This window comes from Mauremys mutica, chromosome 21 (genome assembly GCF_020497125.1).
Source record: "Mauremys mutica isolate MM-2020 ecotype Southern chromosome 21, ASM2049712v1, whole genome shotgun sequence".
NCBI classification, from domain to species: domain Eukaryota; kingdom Metazoa; phylum Chordata; order Testudines; family Geoemydidae; genus Mauremys; species Mauremys mutica.
In genome coordinates this window covers 7,657,176-7,679,720 of record NC_059092.1, presented here as the reverse complement: position 1 = coordinate 7,679,720, position 22,545 = coordinate 7,657,176, and the positions used below count along the sequence as shown (strand labels likewise).

Below are 22,545 nucleotides of genomic sequence, written 5' to 3'. Positions count from 1 at the left end.
AGTCTGAGCAGGGGCCCTGTGCCCAGAATAGGCTGGCAGGGCCACGTTCCTAAACCAAAGACTCACCCCAGCCATCTCCCCCAAAGCCACTCCCTCACTTACCTTGTCAAGCTTTGCTTCTATCTCCACCACATCTGTTTCCACTTCATCTATGGTCGCCCTGTAATCAGAAGAGCAAAAAGGGGAAATCAGCTGGTTGCCTAAACACGGAGGATGGGCAGAGAAACCGAACAGTCCTTGACAGGCAAAGGCCGGAAGAACTCCAAAAGGCAGAGGAGAGGGGTGGAAGTTCACACCACCCAGTCTGGGGTTTCCTGCGCAGAGGCTGCCGTCTGAGCGGAGGATCCGCGTTTTGGGAGAATTCCATTCCGAGGATCCTACATTATCTGGGGTGGGTTTTGCTCCTGGGCTGGTGAAAAATATGGGAAGGAGGGGAGGAAATTGCTGACAACCCCCCATCCATGTCACTGGCAAGCACTGGGCTGTCTTGTGCTAGGGCGATGTACAGCAAAGCCACCACCCGCGGGGTCTTATTCTGATCTCATTTACGCCCATGTAAATCGGGAGCAACTGTTAAGTTACACCAGCATGAATGACATGGCTGGGGTAAACGGGTGCACCGCCCCGGCAACCAGCATTAACTGTGCCCAGAACAGGGGCAACCAGCATTAACTGTGCCCAGAACAGGGCAACCAGCATTAACTGTGCCGGCGTAGAGCCCTTGTGAAACTAGACCTCGGGCTGTAACGATGCCTCAAGAACACCCACACGTTGGCTTGCATCTTCTAAACCCCAGCAAGCCTTTAGCCCGATGTGGGCATATCTTGGTCCTGTTACCATCTCAATCTACTCACTCTCACACACCTCTGAGTGTTACCCTTAGTGCCTTGGCTGTGTCTGGAGGAGAGATCCATTGGGTCTGTTTTCTTTCCATTTCTTGGGTGCTGGTGACAGTAAGAGGCCAGTAGGATTCTGGCCTTCCCCAGCTGTGGGACACATTCCAATGACATCAGCCCAGCCCATTGGCAAAAGACATTTCCAGCTCAAGACCTTTGGGATAAATCCACTTTTCTCTTAGGCAAAACTCCAACTGCAAGAGCAGTAAGGCAGAAACCTTCCCATTGAATGCAGCTTACTGGGATAGCCTGGCCACAGCTGGGCAGCCATTCCCTTCAACAAGCACCTGGAAATGTGGTAAACCTCACTGCAATTTTGTGTCCCAGCGCATGCAATCCAGAGTCCATTGCATGAACCCTCTCACGCTTGTGGGTTTGCTGTGTACAGCATGAAGTGTTAACGCTCGGCTTTTTAAAAATTCCAGCCATGGGCATGTGCCAGGTAAAAGGTCTGTGGAGGAAGGATGTGCCGGCGAAGCACCGATTCATGTGGCTTTAAAACAGCCAAGGACATGACACGCACAATCCAAAAGGACCCAGGAGAAAACCCCCAGGGCCTCAGTAGATCAGGCAACAAAATCTATTCTCTAAAGGCTCTTGTTTTAAACGGATGAACAGCCTCCCAGGGACACATTGCTAACAACAGGAAGGACAAATAAAAAATGATTGATAGGGCAAAGTCATAAAATTTGGATCCAGATCCAAACTTCCACTTAGTTTGGGAAGGGAGTTTCACTCTGATCACAGAGTCATAGAAACGTAGGGCTGGAAGGGACCTTGAGAGGTCATGTGATGTTGTGATTCAGCCCGTCTCTCTTTCTCGGAGGAAATACAAGTAGCAGAGCAAACTCAGCACTTCTCCACATTCACCATTCTTCCAGGGGAAATAAACGAACAGTACCTTCTACAGGTGAACACAGCCCCCATCTGACACTGCTACAAGTCGGCCGACATCCCGCCGGGTAATCCAAATGGAACAGAGATCGGAGACTCCCTCCCCACAAAGGAAATAAATCAAATAGAAGGCCAGGCGCTGATCTCGAGCACGTCAGTTCTGTCCTGAACTTTTAAGGCGATCGCCAATCCAGTGCGCACAGGCTTCAGGAGAGAGCACTTCTCCCAACAGCTACCAGAAATCTCCCTTGGGGTGCTGTGAGGAGCCAGATGATTCAAACAACTTACAGTATAGACCTAATATTCAGGGACAACACCGGCCATGTGATGTAGCATGTGACTGTGTGACTCTCCTCCCTGCACATTATGCCTGTCCCTATCACAGTCCTGTCACATTACATAATTGGGCCCAATTCTGACAGGTGCTGAGCACCCTCAAATTCTGGAAGGTGTGCGTATGCATGGGTACTGATATCCCTATTTTAGAGATAGGGGGCTGAGACACTGAGGGTACATCTACACTGCAAAGAAAAACCCGCAGCAGCTCAATTGACTTGGGCTCACCATGTGGGGCTAAAAACCTTGAGCAGATTTTGACCCACGTGGGAACGGCTACACTGCTGGTTTTAGCCATGCAGCCTGAGTTGGTTGACACAGGCTTGAAGACTCAGTGCCATGTTTTTTCCTTTGCAGTGCGGATATAGCCTTAGTGACTTGCCCAAGGTCACCCAGGAAGTCTGTGGCGGAGCAAGGAACTGAATGCAGCTTTCCCAAGTTCCTGGGGAGCACCCTTACCCCTGGACCATCCTTCCTCTCTATTAAGCATAAGAGGAGACTGCATGAGCCAATCGAGTTCTGTTGTGCTGTGTCCTTTCCCCCATCCCAGTCAGTTTCTATCCTTTATGACATCCAACAAAACAGCTTTTATTTATCTCTGGGCTAAGATTTTCAAGGGCAGGGGTGTGGGGCAGGATTCCCATTTCCCGTTGATGTTTTTAAATGGGGTATTCCCATTGATTTTTACTGGGGGACTGGGTGGCTAAATCCCTTAGGCAGGTTGAAAATTCCAACCCTATTTCTTAGCTATCCTGTAAGGTCATTGCAGTCCAACCCCATCCTCCAAGAGCAAGCAATTTAAAAAATGCATGTTACATAGAAAGTTGCTTTGAAGGAGGATTCACACCCATTATATGCCAACACAGTAAGATCTTTGTGGCAAGGATGGTCTTTTTTTTTAATGACGTGTACAGGGCCCTGATCCACAATTGGGGCCTCTGGGTGCTACTGACATATATAATTACAATGATGTTATTGCTCAATGCTGGGAGGGGCAGGGGAGGTCCCATCTGCCATTCCTGGGCTTTCAGGTTATGTGGCTGCTTTGTTGAGTTTCATAGGGGTCGTGGGAAGTGGTGGGGCTGTTTCCCTGGGGGGAGAGGAAAAACTAGTTTATTTAATGTAATCACCTCGTAATCAATGTACCAGCGCTTTTAGAAGGGTTTGTGAAAGGTTTGTAATTGCCTTAGGGTATTCAGCGCATGGGGAGTTCACACAGTCATGGGACATACCACCACATGACCTGTTGTGACTGAATATTAAGTGCATGTTGTCAGACATCTGAATCACCTGGTTCCTCACGTGCCGAGGGAGGCTTAGCCTGGGCTCACTCTGGAGCTTGCTGATTGTGGGGATTTTTCTGCACAAGACCTCTTGTCTCACCCCCTATTTCCTCTCTTTCTTTCCCCCATTTTTTGCCCTCTTGAGGGGGAGCTAATGAGACCCACCTGATTTGGGTGCCTCATGAGTCAGCAGAATTGCTCTGCAGCTCCCAGCTGTGTCCCAGAATCCAAGATCCCATTATTGCCTTACAAGGGGCTGAACCAACACCCTGGATCTAAACAGCCTGAGAGTTTGGGGCATTGACCTCCTGGCTCTGAATGCTGAGGCTGTGCCCTGCCCCAGCTTCCACTGCACAAATCTACAAGCAGGAAAATAACTTTGCCTCATCTCATCTCTCCAGCAATCTGGGTCCCCATAGGCATTCTGGGAATGCCTGCCTTTCTTTTCAAGGGGTTTAGGTGCTGACGGAAGGTGCTGGAGTGACAGACTCAGAGAAGAGGCTTCTATTCATCACTAGAAGAGGAGCATCAGGGGCAGCATCAGTGAATGCTTCCCACACCTCCCCCCCTCCCGCCAGTCCGCCTCAGACCTGTTCTGGAAAGACCCCCGCAAGGACTGGGAGTTCATTCTCCAGGCACAATGAGCGGTCAGCTTGCCAGCTGAGGTGCTAGCCGTGGTAGGGCATTTGTACGTGTGATTATTATTTCTATAATGGCAGCACTTAGAGAGCACCAGATAAGATTGGGGGCCCCATGTGATAAGCATTGTACTGACACTAGATAAGAGGCAGTCCCTGCCTTGAAGAGTTTACAGTCTAGGCAAGGAAAAAGAGGGGGAGGGGAAAGAGGGGCACAGAGAGTGGAAGTGACTTGACCAAGGTCACACTGTAGGCCAGTGGCAATAGAATCCAGCTTTCCTGACTCCTGAGCAAGTGCCCTACTCACTGAGCGATACCACCTCCCTATGAAGTTGCTCAGAATGGGGCTGAGACCGTCAGCTTGGTCACATAGGCCACTAAAGGGCTAGCATGAAGTAATGACTTTTTCAGTCTCCTCTGACCAGGGTTGGATTTGAACTAGCATCTCAGAGGGTCCTGCTATGCTCTGTGTTAAGCTTGCTAAATACCCAGTGAGAATTCCCCTTCCCCTTCTGCTCTGGGGAGGTGTCCAAATCTCACTGTTTCTTCCTTTGCAACGTTTCTAAGATGCAACCTTCACTCTCTGTTCTCACCTCTCATCTCCTCCCTTCTTGCTTATGGGAACACTCTCCTCTCCGGGCCTCCTTCACACCCACATTGCTCCCGCTCCAGTCGGTACAAATTGCAGCCGCCAAGATCATCTGCCTCGTCCGTCCTTCTGTTCACATCACCCCTTTCTTTGAATCCCTCCAGTCACTCCCCCATTGCTATTGCATCCAACTTCTCGGGCCTCGGATCGGTTGGACCCTCCCCTGCTTTGACACCTCCTCTCCCCAGCACTTGAACCATTCCGATGCAGAGGGCAAGCTGGAAAACGTTGGATTACGTGACTTGAGAATTTAGGGTGGAGCCAGGAAAAGAACCCAGGAGTCCTGGGGCCCAATTTTCAATTGGTGTAAATCAGCGTAGCACGACTGTCTTTAAAAAAAACTCAGAGTGGAATCAATGAAGCAGCTTACACACCTAACTTCTATTTAGGCTCCAAACGTCCACTGAAATCAACAGAACTAAGGAATCCTCTGGTTGTGCAAATTAATGCAGCTCTACCAGCTTCAGCAGAGCTATGTCCCTTCTACGCCAGCTGATAATACAGTCCTTGATTTCGAACCACCTGTTTTAAATGATAGACAACTATCCCTCCCTTAAATTAGGTCCACTTCCTCACTCCATGGAGCTCAACTGACTTATACTAGCCAAAGAGCTGACCTTTATTTTCTGAGGTTTGACAACTATGGGGCAGATTGTTTATCTTTTACATAGTTGTTTTGGAACCAGATTTTTTAATCCGTTACATACAGCCCTTCCCCATCTGCCATAAATGTGGTTTTCATAAAGAAATCTTTCGCATAGCTGTGAAGCCTCAAAGAATATGCGTATTTGTTTTAAGAATTAAGGAGTCTAGTTACTTAACGTCTCATAACCAGCTTGTGAAATCTAAATTAGCTGCATATTTGGGAACCGTGATGTAATGCTTGTAACCATCCTTATTTGAGTTGATTATCCCCCCACCAAACCACATGAGGTTACTTACGAGCAAGAGAAAGTCTCATATATTATCAGCATTCTCTCTTTTCATGCAAAACTGTTTCTGTCTTGTGGTTTGACTATATCCTTCCCGGCCATTTTGGACATGATGGGCCGTATGCTGGCCTAGGATAAACCAGTATAAATCCATGGAAGTCAAGGGCATTGCATCTTCTTGCACCAGAATTGTATTGGGCCCAGTATCTGCTTTCCCTTCCTTGTCTAGTTTTTTTAGCAGGGCGCCTGGCATTCCTACATGGGCCATGGTGTGCTCAGACTCCGTGCAACAGCAAGAGGTATTGACGTTCCCCTGATGCGCTGTGCAGAGAGTACTTGGTCGCTGATCGCTTAGAGAAAATGATACTCCCCCGAAACAAATCTACTTCCTGACACAAGCCAAACTTCAAACACAGAGGAAGTGCCATCAGTTATTCATCACCATTATGTGCTACATAAGATGGCCGGGGATCTAGTTTTCATCCAACAAAGCCGGATAGAGACAATGTAAGTGCCCCTAGCAGTTGAGATGCAGTTGGCTAGGTCCTGCCGGCTCCCACAATGCAGGAGGAAATATGTACTGACAGACAAAATGAGGGATTCTACCTGCCGGGCACTTCAGATACTACTATACCTCGGCCAGATTCCCTCCCGCTCCTCCACCCCCAGCTTCAGAGTCTCTCCCTGCATCCTTGGTAGCTAGATAGACCTCTTCCTGCCATCACCGAGAGGAACCCAAAGCTAAGTATCCCAAATTAGAGGGAGTTGGCAGGTTCATAATCATTAGTTGGCTCGAGAGCTGGATTTCACAGCTGGCCTCCATCCCTATCATGGGCCCACCCAAGATCCTGTATCTGAACTCCCTAAACTTGGGGGGAGGAGGAGGGATTTGCAATCTGGATCCAGAATTTAACAGCACAGTCCTATGTCTAATCAAACTTGAGCAGCCTTTGTAGTAATAGATGAACCCCAAAAGGTGCCCAGCAGATACAACGCCAAAGGTCTGGTTGCTTCCTCAAACGTTATTTCCACGTTCCAGACCACTTCTAGGCACAGGTTCTCTCCCTGCGCCTACCACTGACCTGCGATGTGCCTCACCTTCCCCCGCTGCAAAAAAAGGGCTTATGAATCTTCTCGTCCTTTGCAAAGGGCTCTGAGATCTATGGCTGTAACGCACTAGCTAGGAGCCAAGGAAGTACAAATCTCAATGTCTATATTAATGTCAATAAAAGGGATTCTGGATGTAAGATCAGGTAGGGTACGGAGATACGCACTGACGCTGTGGTCCAGATATGTCCACAGAACAAATCTGTGTGGCATCAGCATTGCACAGAGGTGCCTCTCCAAACATCCAGCCCAGCCCTGCCATGTATGAGCTCCCTCAACTCCCACTGGCTCCAATCAGAAAAAAGCGGGTCCTGTTCCCAGAGGAGCTCGTTAAACTCTCCCTGCTGGAGCCATTCTTTGCTCAGAGGGTCTCCTGCGGACTTGATTTAGTTCTGCAGATGGAGCAATCTCCCTGGAAGGCCATTCGCCCCCAAGCGAAGCAAGGGAGTTAGCTGCCTCCCGTTTTCAGGCAAGCGTAATTTTCTTTGGTGCCAGCAAAGGGCCCAAGAATAGTAAATCTATTTTATGTTTTCAGAATAAGATCTCGAAACAGTGCTGTAATATCGGCCTTTGCTACCCGCAAATACAGCTCTGCTCTGCCTGCGTTGCCCAGGCTGTGTTGGAAGAGGAAAGTGAGCAGTGTCCAATTTGGAAAGTCACTGAAGAAGATTTGAATCCAGCCCACCGTTTTATTTGAACTAAACTTGTCAATTACCATGTTGGTGCCTCTTTAGAATTCTGACCACATCCACAATGACCCTGGGCTTCCTGCAGTGTCACAGCTGGTGTGCTGCTATTGATAGATCTTGGCTAGGGTCCTGCTAGCCAGAGAGGACCAGACACAAACCCTTCCTGCATGCCCCAGATGGCTAGCTCGAACAATCCTGCTGAGGTGATCTTCTGAGTTTTAAAGGAAGCATTGGATGGATGGGTAACAGGCAAGGGTGAATTTAGTGCTGCTGGAGAATGAAGTTCTGTTTAACCACAAAACAGATAATACGTAGCGGACAGTAGTGGTGCCGGTTTCCCCACACGACTTCTTCAATGTGTCCCAATCCTCATCTCAGCCAGGAGGGTGTTTGCAGACAATTGGCATCGGCTACCCACTCTTCCAGATCAGAGACTGGCACCTGTAGGCTTATTATATCTGCTCCTTTCACTATCCACAGACTTTTTCACCAGCACAAACACTTCCCCTACAAATGCCTTGGGAAATGAATTAAGAGAGTCCCGTATGCTATGAAAGGGAATGGGTAGGTTATATTAGAATGGAGGATGGGTGAGTGCGCCTAAGTTCCACATTTCACCTGGTTCTACTTTCTGCCTTCGGATGGGCTGCTCTTTAACCCAAATCAAATACTGTTACATCAGTTTGCCTGGTTGCCACGGTACCAATGCATCGTCATGGAGATTTCAGTCTCCTGAGCCATGGCAACCACAGCACCGCGACGACATCAAGCAGACTTAGAGGTAAGTGCTGGGCTGTCCTTTTCCAAAGCTTGTTCTCCCAACAGCTAACTTGAGCCAGCCCCGGAAGCAGCTCTAACATCAGGATGGGAATCAAGACTCCCTTCCCCCTACGATGAGTGGGCGGGAAACAAAGTCCTGGTGACTCACAATCCCAGCCCAGATTCTTCACTCCCCACAGGGTGCCACGGGGGTCTGACCATAATTGATCCGTCACCCAGGCCTTTGAAACGGCTTCCAAAAAAGAGGCTTATATCCTCCTTTAATGACGTGCTGCCAAGCTCTTTCTGGCAGTGCGTATGGAAGCCCAATAGGAATGCCAGCCTGCCAGTCTGTGCCAACGGCAGAAGCCTGTGCAAGAAACAGAAATAATGAAAGGGCTGCTCTCCGGCAGATTTTTCTGCTATTTTTATTCTCTGGACTTGGAAGTCACATGCCTTCATGCATCATCCCCTTATTGCCCATCCGGATTCAATTTTTCCACGCGGTTTCCTCTCATCTGTGAGAGATGGATAGAAGAGCCAGCTGAAAGAAGGGGTTTATCTCTGCAGCGAAGAAACAGCAGCAGCTGCTAAACGGCAGACATCAACTTGAAGGATTTTAACCACATACTAGAAACTAGGAGCTTCCAAGCTGCCCTTCAGCCTTCTCCCCTTGGAATAGCTTTGCCATCCTCACGGCGGTGGTGTCACAGCTTGCTGTGCCCATATCTTGAGGGGAAGCAATAGGCTTTGACTGAACGTTTGTTTGGCCCCCTCCTCGTGAGTAATAAATGCCGTGGGGCAAATTCTCTGCTGATTTCATCCTCTCTGTTGATATCAATAGAGTGACAAGGGCAGAGAATCTGGCACATTATAGACCGTAAGTGAGATTCTGATCTCAGTTATACAAATGTACCGTGCGCCTGGGATAACGCCACTGAGATCAACGGCGTCACTGCAGCGCGGCTGAGACCAGAACTGGCCCTGAGCGGTGAGGAAGCGAGACAGAAAGGCAGCACATGCCATTCCTATGATCTGTGGGGCACCTATGTGCTTGCCATGCAGAGGGAGCGTGCCATACTTCTGAGCACAGCCAGGAGTCCTCAGACATCAGTGGCAGCTGTCGTGTGTCAAAAAGAATGTGCAGCATCCTGCACGTTCACATGGTCGGAGGAACCTAACTAGAAAGACAAGTGACCGGGACAGGAGGAGGTGAATTGTTTCAGTGAGACCCAAAAAGCAAGGTCCTAATTATCCAGCGGCTAAGAGCTGTTCAGTCATCTCCTGGCGAGGTGCCCTGCTTGCTTCCCAGTGCTGTGCTCCTCCTAAAGCTCTTCCAGGCCTCAGGCTATTTCCATCATGAGAGAAGAGAAAACAGCCCGTGACCTAAACGTCCAGTGGCAGCTTGCGCAGTGCAAAATACAGCCCTCCCGAATACAGAGAAGAGACGCAGTTTCATTCAATGAAACTAGAACTGTCCCCAACTCCGAGGGTGTTCGGAATCTGAATTTTGCTTCAGGCTGAGGCCGAGGGGAAGCCATGGAGAAGCATCTCCCGCCTCTGAGGAAGTTGTGGTCCCCACAAGCATTTTAAAATCCCAGGCGGAAGAGGGATAACTAACCCGTGTAGATCTGGGGGATGGAGTGAATGCACTGGTCTTTTCCTCTCTGGGGACTTAGTTTCACTGCAGTTAGGTGGTTTTAGCAAGGTGCTGAGTAGACACTTCTCCATGGCACAAAAGAAATAAGAAACTAGAAAAGTTTGCCAGGACTGACAGGCTGCACCAGGTCAGTGTTAAGGTGCATCAGCAGATGAACCCAAGACTAGAGCACAGGGCCACATTGAGGTCAACCAGCAGAGCTACGTAGGTGAGCTGAGGCTGGATTTTCAAGTGGTGTCACAAGGGAGGATTAGGGGTACACGGGCAAAGCAGGTGGAGGTAGGATTTGGCTGGCAGGGGGTGCTGTGAGTCAGCGCTGACGTGCATTGGTAGAGTTCTGCGATGCTATGTCTGGCTTGTGCTGTGCCTAATGAGCTATCCCTGAAACCCAGCGGGGTTGGTGGCTTCATCCTCCAGCCCTTACTGCATCTGACCTGATTGCACTGGTAAGAGCAGTAAAAGAGCCAAACCGTTGCCTGGCATGGATGGGAGCACACCGGTAGGGTAACCACGTGAGTAATGAAAAGTTAGCAGTCATTACCTGAGCTATGTGATAGTCAGCGTACCCCGGGATGCATTTCAAGCACCATCCTGGGGCAGCTGACTGAGTGGGATCCCAGCCTATGCTTAGCATTGCTCACCCTCTCACTCACCCTGCGGCCCTTGGGCTCTGGCCATTGACTGACAATAAAAGGCAGCAACTTCTGAAAGGCCACCGGAGTTTCTCTAAACTAGCATCCCAGCTCCATTATAATCACCGAGACTCAGAAACAAACACCACAGCTTGTCATTTATCCTGCAGCACCTCAAGGATGGGCTGATGTTACTTGACTCAGCTGCTAGCCTTGGATTGCTGGGATTTCTAATCTTCTGTTGTACGTGTATCAATTATATTTCAGGGTGCAGAAGCAAATGAGAACAAAAACTACTTGTTTTGATTAAGAGAATGAATTCTGGAGGAATAGCCAAGGGACGATCTATGCTGAAGAGCTCCGATGCAGAGCTGGCTTTGAAGATTCCACCCACACAAACTCTCTACCAAGAAGACCAAAGCAAGGTGGGTAAAACATCCCTAATGAAATTCAAAATGCTCCTTCAAGCCAAATAATCCATTTTTTGGATCTAAACTGGCGCCTTGGCCGTAACATGCAAAATCATGTAGCTCTGTGGGTCTTCATGACCAAATCGCTTAAAAACATGACATTTCGGGGGTGGGGGAGGGCATGAAAAGAGGCAAAACAAAACTGAAAACAAAATATGGGGCACAAAAGGTCTAAAAATTGCTACAGTCTTGACACTAAATTCCAGAGGTGACCTCACCCAAGCACACGCTCATGGGACTGGTTGGTAAACCCAACGGTGAGTCAAATGCAAACTCATTAACCCTTTTGTGGACCCTCCATACATCATAGATCCTTTCCTCAGTAGCATGGGAAAGGAAAACTTTTTATTCCCACCATGACCAAATGGTTCTGAAATCAAAAGGAATTTTTTGAGTAGCAGAGTTTGATCCCTCCCCATAGCAGGAGGTCTGTAAAGCAGATACCAGTGCTACTTCCACTGCTAGTGTCATCAGGCCAAATTCTCCAGAACCATCCCGTCAGCCATTCTTGGTGAGGTAAAAGGAAAACAAAACCACTGGCTGACTAGTATTCTGTTGGTGCGGGCAGCAGAGCTGCTATTTGGAAATATAACTGAATGGTCTTGGCTCTTAATCTATGTTCCTTATCTTCAGATAGTGGAATTAAACCTTTTCAAAGAACATGGGGCTAATCCTACCTCACTTGTGTCTTGTGTTAGACTGGAAACTCTTTAAGGCAAATACTGTGTTTTTCCACATGTTAGTACAATGGCCAGCACATTGGAGCTTGTATTGGATTGACGCAGTGGGGCAATACAAATGGAGGATGATAATAGGATTACACAGTGGTGATATGAAACAACATTCAAGTTCTTTCATTATGTATCAGAAGGCATCATGACCCAACTGGACCTCATTTAGCTAGATGCAGCGATTAGAATTAGTCACAATTTTCCTGCAACTTGTCTGAGTGTGCAGGCTGACGTGGCAGGCTTAAAAATGTAGGGAGCTGCATGCCAGCCAGGACCAACGAGCCAGAACGAAAGAACCTGTCATAACAATGGCAATCACCAACAATCATCTCTGAGCCTTAGCTTCCCCATTGCTAAAATGACAGACGTCCGCTTCACAGGAGTAGCGTGAGACTTAACTAATAAGTTAATTAACTACATGATTCGTGTTTGTAAAGTTCTTGGAGAGCCTCAGGTAACAGGCACTACAGGAAAGCGAGGTTGTATGGTATAATCAGTATTAGATAAGTAAGCCTTAGCATTAAGTATTACAGTATTATTAAACAGCTTAGGCATGAAGGGATCAACATACATTTCCTAGAGTGTCATGTCAGCACCTTTTTAGTTCATGGTGGAATAATGATCATAGTTTGGACTGACGTTCCCCTGTTAATTGGGTGTCTTAGACACACGTGCCCCACATATTGCATGCAGTGAAGACTGGAGTAAATGGTATAGAAGAAGAAGTAAAACCACGTTTAAAAAATGCTTGGTTACCTCTGGGACTTACAAGAGCAAGAGATTTGAAATGGCATAAAATACTCTACAAAATTATGTTGCTTTAATAACAATCATTTTCATCTGAGGCTGTCAAAGCATTTCACAAGCAACGCTCAGTTAAACCTCGCGTCCCACTGGGACGTCTATTTGATCATTATTCTTCGTTTTACAGACAGAGAAACCAAGGTACAGAGAGATGAAGGGCCAGATTTTCACACTAGCTAGATGCACAAATGCATGAAAGCTGTGCGACTGCTCAAGCAAATGGCTAATTAAGGCACATTTCCATGCAAAGCTACTTTATTTGCAACCACTATCTCGATAGTTGTTCACATTCGCCATGCAATTGTGCACCTCCTGCATCTGAAAATCTGCCCCCCTGAGTTTCACATTTCCAAAAGTGGTTGTTAAGTTCAGGTGTTTCTCTTTTGGATGGCCAACTCTGCATGCTCAGGGACTGCTCCTGCTCATGGATGCCAGTAGGAGGCACGTAGGCCCAGATCCTCCAAGATATGTAGATGCCTTACTTCCACTGAGGATCTGGACCTTAGAGCCGAATCCAGCTCCCATTAAATTCGACATAATGACTGCCACTGACTTCAGTAGGAGCGAGAGCAGTTCCCTAGGGCCTGATTTTTCACCAGTGCCAATTCCAATTCCAACTGACATCAATTCATGCCTCCTGACTCCGAGTCTTGTGCACTAACCCCTAGACCATATTGCCAGGATGTTCCTCACCATCAGTTTGCATTGTTGCATGTCAAATTTCCCCAGCTTGCACTGATTTCCCTGGAGACTCTGAATGGGGCCCCTCCTGCAGTCCAGCTGTTCCCAATTGCTTGTTGGGCCTGGACTCAGATAGACTTGTTGGGGTCTCGAGTATCTCAGCTCTCGACAAACTGCACATGTAATAGGTCCGTGCTCCCAGCAACCTAGCATCTGGAGCTGTGATTTTGCACCTCATGCTGTACATGATCAGCATGCTGAGTGGCAGAGGAACTGCTTTGTAATGCCTGGAAAACCCACTTCTTCCTGCACCGCATCAATCACAGCCACGTGGCTGCGTGCAGCCCGTTTCTTTAACACCACCAGGCAAAAGGAGAGTCAGGTGAGCAGGAGAATTAGCCATTGCCATGACAATACACACAAGACTATTTTTTGTGGCCAGGAAAAGAGGCTGACAGACATCAGATATGGTTGGAAGCAATCCAGTAGCTGCTCTGGCTTCGGCAAAGATTATTTAACCACCCATGAGAGTCACATCTCTGCATAGTGCGGTCTAAATTCCCCTTTTTGATCACAACAAAGATTCCAAAGACACCTGATCTATCCATTTGTAAAACCTTTCTGCCCACCTGAGAGCTCCGATGCTCTATGACAAGCCACGGGGGAGAAGGGGGAGCAAGCGTCCCTTTAAATTCATTTTCAGGGCTTCCCCCTTTAGCTTACTGCCTTGGAGCAATAGGGAGCGAAAGTTGTCAAGGTGGTTCTCAACCAGGGGTATGTGTACCCCTGGGGGTACGCAGGTTTTGCGGGGGGGGGGACATCAACTCAGCTAGATATTTGCCCAGTTTTACAACAGGCTACATAAAAAGCACTAGCGAAGTCAGTACAAATTACAATTTCATACAGAATATGACTGTTATACTGGTCTATATGCTATCACCACTTCCCAAACTGTGGGCGAGTTCGTTTTAATGGGGTCACCAGGGCCAGCATTAAACTTGTTGGGGCCCAGGGCAGAAATCTGCACGGGGCTGAAGCCAAAGCTCAGGTTTTTAAGTGAGGTGAAACTTGGGGTATGCAAGACAAATCAGTCATCTGGAAAGGTTAAGAACCACTGGTCTAGAGTACAGGACTGGGAGCCAGCACTCCCAGATTGTCTTCTTGACTCTGTCACAGACTTGCTGTGTGACCCTGGGGGAGCCACTGACCACACGTCTCTGTGTCTCATTCTCATTTTTAAAAGTGCGAAACGAATCCCTCTGGTGCTGGAAGGAGTGATGAAGTCATGCCAGGCTAGTGCTCCGAGAGCCAAGAGCTTAGGTGGGCAAAGCATGATGAGGATGAGGATTATTTATGAAATCTGACTGTGGTTTATTGGAAATAGACTGCAACTGATCCCTGTTTTCAGAGAGCCAGCCAGGTGGAATTAGCTCCTCTCTTCCCTGGATCAAACCAGGAGAGGAAGTTTGGAACAGACATGGCTGCTTCTCACTCAGTTCCCTCCCGCCGAAACACCAACATCCTGATCACTAGCAGCTGCCAAGCTCCCATCCAAAGGAGCAGAGACTTTCTGTGTTGAAAAAACAGCGCACAAGTTCCTCAAAGGAAAGCTTTCTGATGTCCCCACGTGCTGCCAGGGGGTGCTGTGCTGCTGGAGGAGGTTTGAAACGAAGGCGATGACCTTCCGGGGTCACGAGAAATCCCATGGGACATTTCTGCAAGAGATGAGGGTGCTGAGTTCATTGGCCTGGGGTGTGGGACACCGTCACCGAGCTGTTCTGTAATTCCCCTTTGTTAGCTGTTACCATGAAACACCGACATTTAAACAGGTTTTTAAATAAGGATCCTTAGAAAAATGGAAAGTAGAGGCTGGGGAAAGCTTTGATGGAGCAATTGCTGTCCTCACTAATACTCGGCTGATTAAAAAAAAAACAGGTTTTTTTAAACCTCTTTTTTTTAAACATTATTTTGCATCTCTCTCTCGCTCACTATGAGCAACCACCACTATGGCAACAGCTCCATGGTGACTATCTCCATGGCAAACAGATCCAGTAATTGCTGTGGCTTCCAGTTCAAAGCTAGGACTTGATTTGTGTGGCTTTTCGCATTTCCTAGTGGAAATGGCATGGGGCCAGTGGCATGATGCTCAGGAGGCAGGAGGCGATAAGGGGCCCTGAGGAAGATTAGCAGAAGCCACGGGGTGGCGTTTGGAGATGGGAGGGCTCCCGGGGTAATGAAATGACAGCCAGTGTAATAAAATACCGTCTGAACATCCTACTTTCAGGGGCAAGGAGTGTCTAGGTTAGATTGCTTCTCGAGGCCACAGCTGTAGTGAGTTTGCAGTTCTCATATGGGGGGAAGAGGGGAACAACATCAGCATCTGTCTGTCTGTCCACACTATGTTATACACAAGTATTATGGCCATCGGAATCCCAGGCAGCAGAGCTGTCACCCACTCCGAGATCTTAACCACTTTCCAGTGGCTGAATCTTCCAGGCTCTGCAAGCACAATGCCACACTGGTATCCCTCTGACACATCTGGTACGTTGTGGGTTAGTGACGCATGATGTAACGGAGCTGCAGGGTTTCCCCTTTCCAGACCTAGCAGGGAGCTGGGGAAAGGGTTTCCCCTATTAGCTGCTGCTAGTAATAATACTTCACACTTACGCTAACACCTTTGGCCAGAGGAACTGAAAGCCTTTTGCAAACAGTAATGAAGCCCCATGCTGCTAGGCAGGAAGCAGTGGTGTCAGCCCTGTTTCACAGATGGTGAAACTGAGGCACAGAGAGTGAAAGTGACTCATCCAACATCACACAACAGAGCCACGAGTAAAACCCAAGAGTCCTGAGCCCCAGCCCCCAGCTCTAGTCGCTAGATATCACATCCACTCCCATCTGAGGATTTAACCCAGAACTGGAGGGGCCTGCAGTGTGTCACCAGAACCTGGAACGGGAGAAATGGGCTGCAGGAACCCACCCTCAGCGGCAGGCCCCGCAAGGAGTCTAATATGCTGATCTCTTCTATCCATCCTTGAACCGTCACCCCCGTGTGTGCCAGGAGCCAGACACAGACACCAAGCACTCACACTTCTGAATTACACACAGCAATGATGGGAGGCCTGAAGGCAGTGTGTTAATTTGGGATTAAGATGCACCTGAGGCTTTCCCTGCTCTCCAGCTGAGGGTCAGGGTCAATGAAGTCTGTTGCCATCTGCGTCTCGTTTGCCTTCTTCCTATTAGCTCTCTTTTCTGAACTGCCTGGGCATGGGCCAGCCGCAGCCCCACTGAGCTGCTTCCTTAACAGTCAGCAAGAGCTGATGGTTTTTAAGCTCTGTCGCATAATAACAATTTATAATCAAGACTTCCTTTTAGCTCTCCTGCCAGCCTCTACCGCTGCCTTTCTGCACCTCCATTCATGCCTTCTTAAAGACACAGCTCTTTAAATGACTTGGGAGCAATGCACAAAGGGCAGCCTGGGTAAATGGAAACTCTACACACTCCAGAGGCGGGTGTGTGTGTGTGTAAATGATTAATTATTATTAATAATAATTTGTTGCATGGATTTAGTGCTGCTGAAAGGAGCCAGCTAGTCTGCCCGGGAGTCTGATATCCCCAGCGGACTCACAGCGCAGGGACAGCATTGGTCTCATCCATGCAAATTCTGCCGCATTCATTCACTTCTCAGTAGGGGAACCATCTCCAGTGATTTAAGGAAGTTTCCATGGCCATTGGGGTCTGCTTCTCCTCTCTCATCACGGTAAATCAGAACAAACTCCAATGCAATCAATGGAGTTAGACCAGCGTAAAACTGGCTTAGGTGAGAGGAGAATCAGACCGTTGGCCTCAGTAATGACATTGCTAAGAAGGCTATTTAGTACCAACTAGGGCAGTGGTTTTCAACATGTGGTCCGTGGACCCCTGGAGGACTACAGACTATGTCTAAGGGGTCCACGAAAGGTGACTATGAAAATAAAGTTTCAGATCCCAGAAAAGGCATTCAGGTTTTCTGATCAATCAAAAGTATGTGAATAGCCCCACCTACAGGTCGAAACCTGGAAGTGTTGTCGTTGCCATAGCAGCCCACAGTTTAGGGGCCTTTCTCAGGCTGCATCAAATGCCAGGCCGAGCATTTGTGCAACATTTGTAATTCTGTTCAGTCAGTTTTCAGTCTAAGACTTCTATATTAGGAGCACAGGTTGAATTTCCAAAGGGATCCTCACCTCCATTTGAAATTTTTTAGGGGTCTGCAAATGAAAAAAGGTTGAAAACCAGTGAGCTAGGGTGATGGTTAAGGTCAGTTGTCCATTGGGAACTGGACAAAGACCCATCAAATTCACTCCACTTTGGCCATTCAAGCTGATCAGAAAACAAGGGGCAAGGGAGAAATTGTGCCGTTTTCATGAACTCCCACCCCCCTTTTTTTCATCAAAATTTCAAATTTTGAAGCATTTCAGCCATCTTAGTAGTTGACGGACAAATAAGAAAATAATGTCATGAAAACTCTGCACTATATCACACTTTCACCCACCAACCCACATGTGTGTGTGTGTATGTGTAGAAATTTAAAAAAAATCTGTTGAAATTTCATATGTAGAAAATGTTCAGCTAGCTCCAGGGGTCACTGAATTGACATCAGACAGTAGCTCAGTCCCAGATTGACCTGACCTGGGGAAGTGGTTAAATAACTCCAGTGTCTCCATTGGTAAATTCCACTTCATAGCAGCGATAAGGCTGTGGGGTGGCATTTTCCCAACCGTGCAGGATTCGCCTAACTCTTCTCCCATTGAAATCAATGGTAAAACTCCCATAGCCTTCACAGGCAGCAGAGTCAAGACAACTCTAAGTGCCTTGGAAAATCCCACCCGTGAAGTCCTTGTTCTGGTTTCACTCACCCGGGTGTTAGTCTCTGAAGTCAGTGACAATACACTGACAGTGAGGTCAGATCACATGGGGTAAATGAGAGGAAAATGAGGACCCATGTGTTCCAGGGAGATCACTGCCCTTCTCAGATGATTAAAGTCACTTGTCTTTCCACCTTGTTGCTCATAATGCCACCGCTGTGTCTTCTTGTCGCTAAGCATTTGCCCATGGCTGATGTCTACAAACAGACACTGCACGAGACAATCTGGGGAGATACATCTGGGCTGTGCCAGGATCTTGATCCAAGACAGAGGGCAAATGTCTCCCGTTATATTTCATGCTAGACTCAAGAAGGCTTCGGGAATGGATGGCTCCTCAATGCAAAGGATGGAGGGAGCACTTCTGCAAGCAAGTTAGTGATAGCTGGAGAGTTAATGCTGAGATTGTTCCTATGGAAATGTCCCCTGATCCCTCCAATTGGGAGCAGTGCCCCTGGGGAGCATCTCAGCCCCTGCAGTGCTTAGTTACGCCTCAAGATTTCCCTCTCCCTGCGCGAGGCATTTATCTCCTCTAACGCCCTGATACAGCAGCACACTCTGAACCCTGCCAGGCAGCCAGCCAGCTCGCCCTGAACTTTTGCCTGTCTGATCTAGATTTCCTCCTTGGATCCTCTCCGAAGACCATCTGTCCGCTGCAGGGAGATCAGACACAGATTCCTCCACCCTTCCCCTCTCATCCCTCCCACCACCTCGCTTCCACACGTGCTCCCGCCTGTCCCCCCACAACCCAAAGCTGCTGCCAGCAGCCCATGCCAATGTATTTAGGACTTCTGTGAGATCTCAAGTGTGGGAACCTCAGGAATTGTTGGGAATTCACCTTTCCCCTGCCCCTCTCTGATTGCTCCCAGCCAAATGCTAGTGCAAAGGGAAGGGGTATTTCTCCGGGCACTGCCAGCTGCAGCGTACACGCGTGCAGGAAATGTAAATGTTTATCCGATTCTTTGGCAAGGTACGTGACTGCAGAGTTTACAGTCCCGAAGAAGCGTCTCCTTTCAGCTGCAGTGACCGGGCCTTGCTAACTTACTCCAGGAGTGGAGTCTGAAGACGCTGGAGACAGTGTTGTCTGGTAGCTTAGAGTAGGAGCCTGGGAGACAGGACTGCTGCGTTTGGTCATCTGGCTCGCACTGTGATCCTGGGTAACTCATTTAACCCCTCCCCTGCATCAGTTTCTCCATCTGTAAAATGGGGGAAATAACACCTGCTTCGCAGGGCTGTGTTGTGAGGCTTAACATCTACAGTGTTTCGAGAGCCTCAGACCAAAGGGGCTATGGAAAGGCAGTTGTTATGATTTGTTACTATGATGACTGACATACTCTCACTGGTGACGAATCAACCGTTTTCCTGAGCATCAAAGCCCCAGCTCCAAACACTGACGTGGCTTTTAAGCAGTCATGCGTGAAACAGGCCAATATAAACCTTTTACCCACTAGTTCTTAAGTGCATGGAATTACAGGAAATGGTCACGGAACAACCACATAACCACACAGCTGTTCCATGCCGTGGCAGCTCAGAACTTCGCAGCAACAACCAGATTCTGTAGCTTCCCAAGCTCGGGCCCCTGACGTCTGAGCTAACGCAGAATCTTTGTTAGCTGTGAACAGAAAAAAACCCTGACACACAGTGACTGGAGCTGTGACCACTGGGCAGTTGACTGCAATACATACAAACATGGGCTTCCCCACACCCGGTGGCAAAGTCCAGTCTTGGGATGCTGGCATGACCTGACCTTTAAGTGAAGATAAAACTCTCATAATGGCCAATGGCATAATGCTGGCTGTCCATGGGGTAAGGGAGGTTCCTTCCGGGTCCCTACGATGATCAGCTGATGCCTTGAAGCATAAGACGTGCTTACCCCGGTTTATTGCATATATGTTGGTATGTGTGTAAGGTGGTGGGTATCTTACCAACATCCTCTTTATAACTGGTACCTCCCCTCCCATTCAAACGCCTCAGCTCCACAAGGGGCACCTGAGTATCATCCCAAATGAGCCTGAAGCCATGATTTTTTTTACCTATTTCCTTCCTCTTTATGAAATAAGGATTAGAACATTTCCTACCAGCTGCTGCTAAACGCATGACACTGCAGGGGCCTATCAGTTCCTCGCACTCCGGTTACAAAGGCACCAAGCAGCAGACACAACAGACCAGCGGAGAGCTAATTACGGGCTCCTCTCACGGCCAAGATACACAGAGTTATAACCCTGCTCTGCATGGCCTACACACAAAGGAACCGTACCAAGGACCAGGCTCAAACACAATGGCACGTGAAGGTGGACTAGATTTAACTGACGCAACAGGATTGCTAGCCTCTTGGTCTTTCGAGCTCTGAATGGGGATGAATAAAATAAGAGAGATTGAAACTTTAACTGGATGGAGGTCCAGGACTTGCTATATTCAGTGCTGAATCAAGTTCGAAAGAAACCCGGCTGGACCAAGGCGCCAGGGCAGCTTTCAGGGCTGAACACATGAACAATTGTTCCATTTATTCCAGACTGGTGGTTCCCCGAGGAAAAACTAGAAAGTCAAAGGCTCAGACATATGGAGCCTTCAGAGAATATTGGCAAGTAGGTTAGGAGTAATATTTGATCGCAGATGAACACTTGTTAGATCAGTATCTGATCCTCACAGCAAAAGCAGAACAGAATTGGTAAGAATATTTAAAAGTATAACTGGGTTAAAAAAGAATTGGATAAGTTCATGGAGGATGGGTCCATCACTGGCTATTAGCCAAGATGGGCAGGGATGCAACTCCCTCCTCTGTGTGTCCCTAAGCCTCTGACTGCAGATGCTGAGACCGGAGGACAGGCTGTGGATCACACAATAATTTCTTTGTTCTGTTTGTTCCCTTTGAAGCACCTGGCACTGGCCACTGTCAGAAACCAGGATACTGGGCTAGATGGACCATTGGTCTGACTCAGTATGGCCATTCTTATGTTCAGGCAAACAATGTCTGCCAGAGAAAAGAATCTGCAGCTTGGTGCACACAGAATCTTAGAAGATTAGAGTTGGAAGAGACCTCAGGAGGTCATCTAGTCCACCCCCTGCTCAAAGCAGGACCAACCCCACCTACAACACATGCCCATGTTACTCTCTCCAGACTATGGATAATAAGCTTTCTGACCACATGGTACAAAAGGAGTCACGTGATTTGCTGCCAAACAGAGGCTGCGGTTTACCTGATGATGATTTTCCTGAATGGATTAGGAGGGATTCTCAGCATCTTGTCTTAGCTGGCCTTAGACGGACCAAACACTCAGGAGTGGAGATACTCGGGTCCAGAGAGACAAAGAGGAAACCCAGCAAATTCAAACAAGGAGGAGGAGGAGGAAGTGATTCCAGTCAATAGACAGAGGCGATGAACCTTACTAAATCCATTCATTGGAAGAGAGGTGTGCAGATAACTGCATCATTCTCCTGTCTTTACCACCTGCTGAGTGGTAAATCAGCCAAGACTGTACAGTGTTGCCACCACCAACAGGACTTGGAAGCCAGCATGTTTCCAACACCTGCAAATCAGAAAGGTACTCTCACCGCCTTCTGTGAAATGCACGGGACTGCACAGATTTGAAGGACCCTGCAATTTCCCTCTCCCTGGTTAGCATCTGCTCATCCTACTCCTCACACTACCTCTGTGCAGGCAGCATGCACGCTGGGATCCATCACACTCCTCACTTGGAAAGAAGTGTCCTGGCAATTAATTGCGGGCCCTTAACCTCGCTGACCCCGAGCGAGACAGCCCAGTGCAGCCTTTGCAAGCAGTCGGGGAATGCTATCTGCAGTGACCTCAACGGCCATCCGCAGAACTGGAAACACTAGAGTCCCAGGGATGGTAGTAAATTACAAATTGATGTTTCAACAACAGCAAATCCTAAAAAAATAACCCCATGGGGGCTGACTATGTACAGACCCAGCAAAGCTTCCCATCCTGGCAGCAGTACTGCCCATGTGAATCACTCGAGCAAGGAAAGGGTTTAGGGATGAAAGTGGCTCCCTCCAGATCAGGAAAGAATGAGAAGCCTTTCGAGAATGAACTCCTCAGAGTTTTACCATGGTTTAGTTTAACTGACTGAGGTCAGAACTCCTTTCACTGGCAAGAGCGGAGCTCTACAGCAGACTCGGCAAGGGGACAGGATTTATTCACGGTATCCCACTGACGCAGCGGTGAATACCGTGTGATGAATTGCAGAACCAGATGCTAACTGGCCACCTAAGCTTCACTCTGCCCACTAATCGATTTCTGACCGGATCACCCACTCCTCGGGCATGACCTGCATAAGCTCAACACTACTGAATAATCTGGCCATTCCAGACTCATGCCAATAAAACCCTTGTTATATCAGGCCACACCACTGCGTATGCCTCCCTTTCCACCCACCCACCCACCCTTTTATCTGTTACTGTAGAAAATGCTATACCCGTGTAACAGGACCCTGCATCGGGGACAGTGTAACCCACTGCTCGGTGT

General features: G+C 48.3%; 1 protein-coding gene across 7 annotated transcripts in view; it reads right to left on the bottom strand.

Moving 5' to 3' along the window:
* Positions 1-22,545, bottom strand: part of ACAP3 (ArfGAP with coiled-coil, ankyrin repeat and PH domains 3) — a 160,770-nt gene that overhangs the window by 91,548 nt on the left and 46,677 nt on the right. For 6 of the 7 annotated variants that reach the window (XM_044996168.1, XM_044996169.1, XM_044996165.1 and 3 more), the window contains exon 2: positions 103-160. In XM_044996168.1, coding sequence (XP_044852103.1) covers positions 103-160 — 58 coding nt within the window. Of the gene's footprint in view, positions 1-102; positions 161-1,797; positions 1,867-22,545 lie in introns of those variants that run through there. The other variant, XM_044996167.1, reaches the window with a different exon arrangement.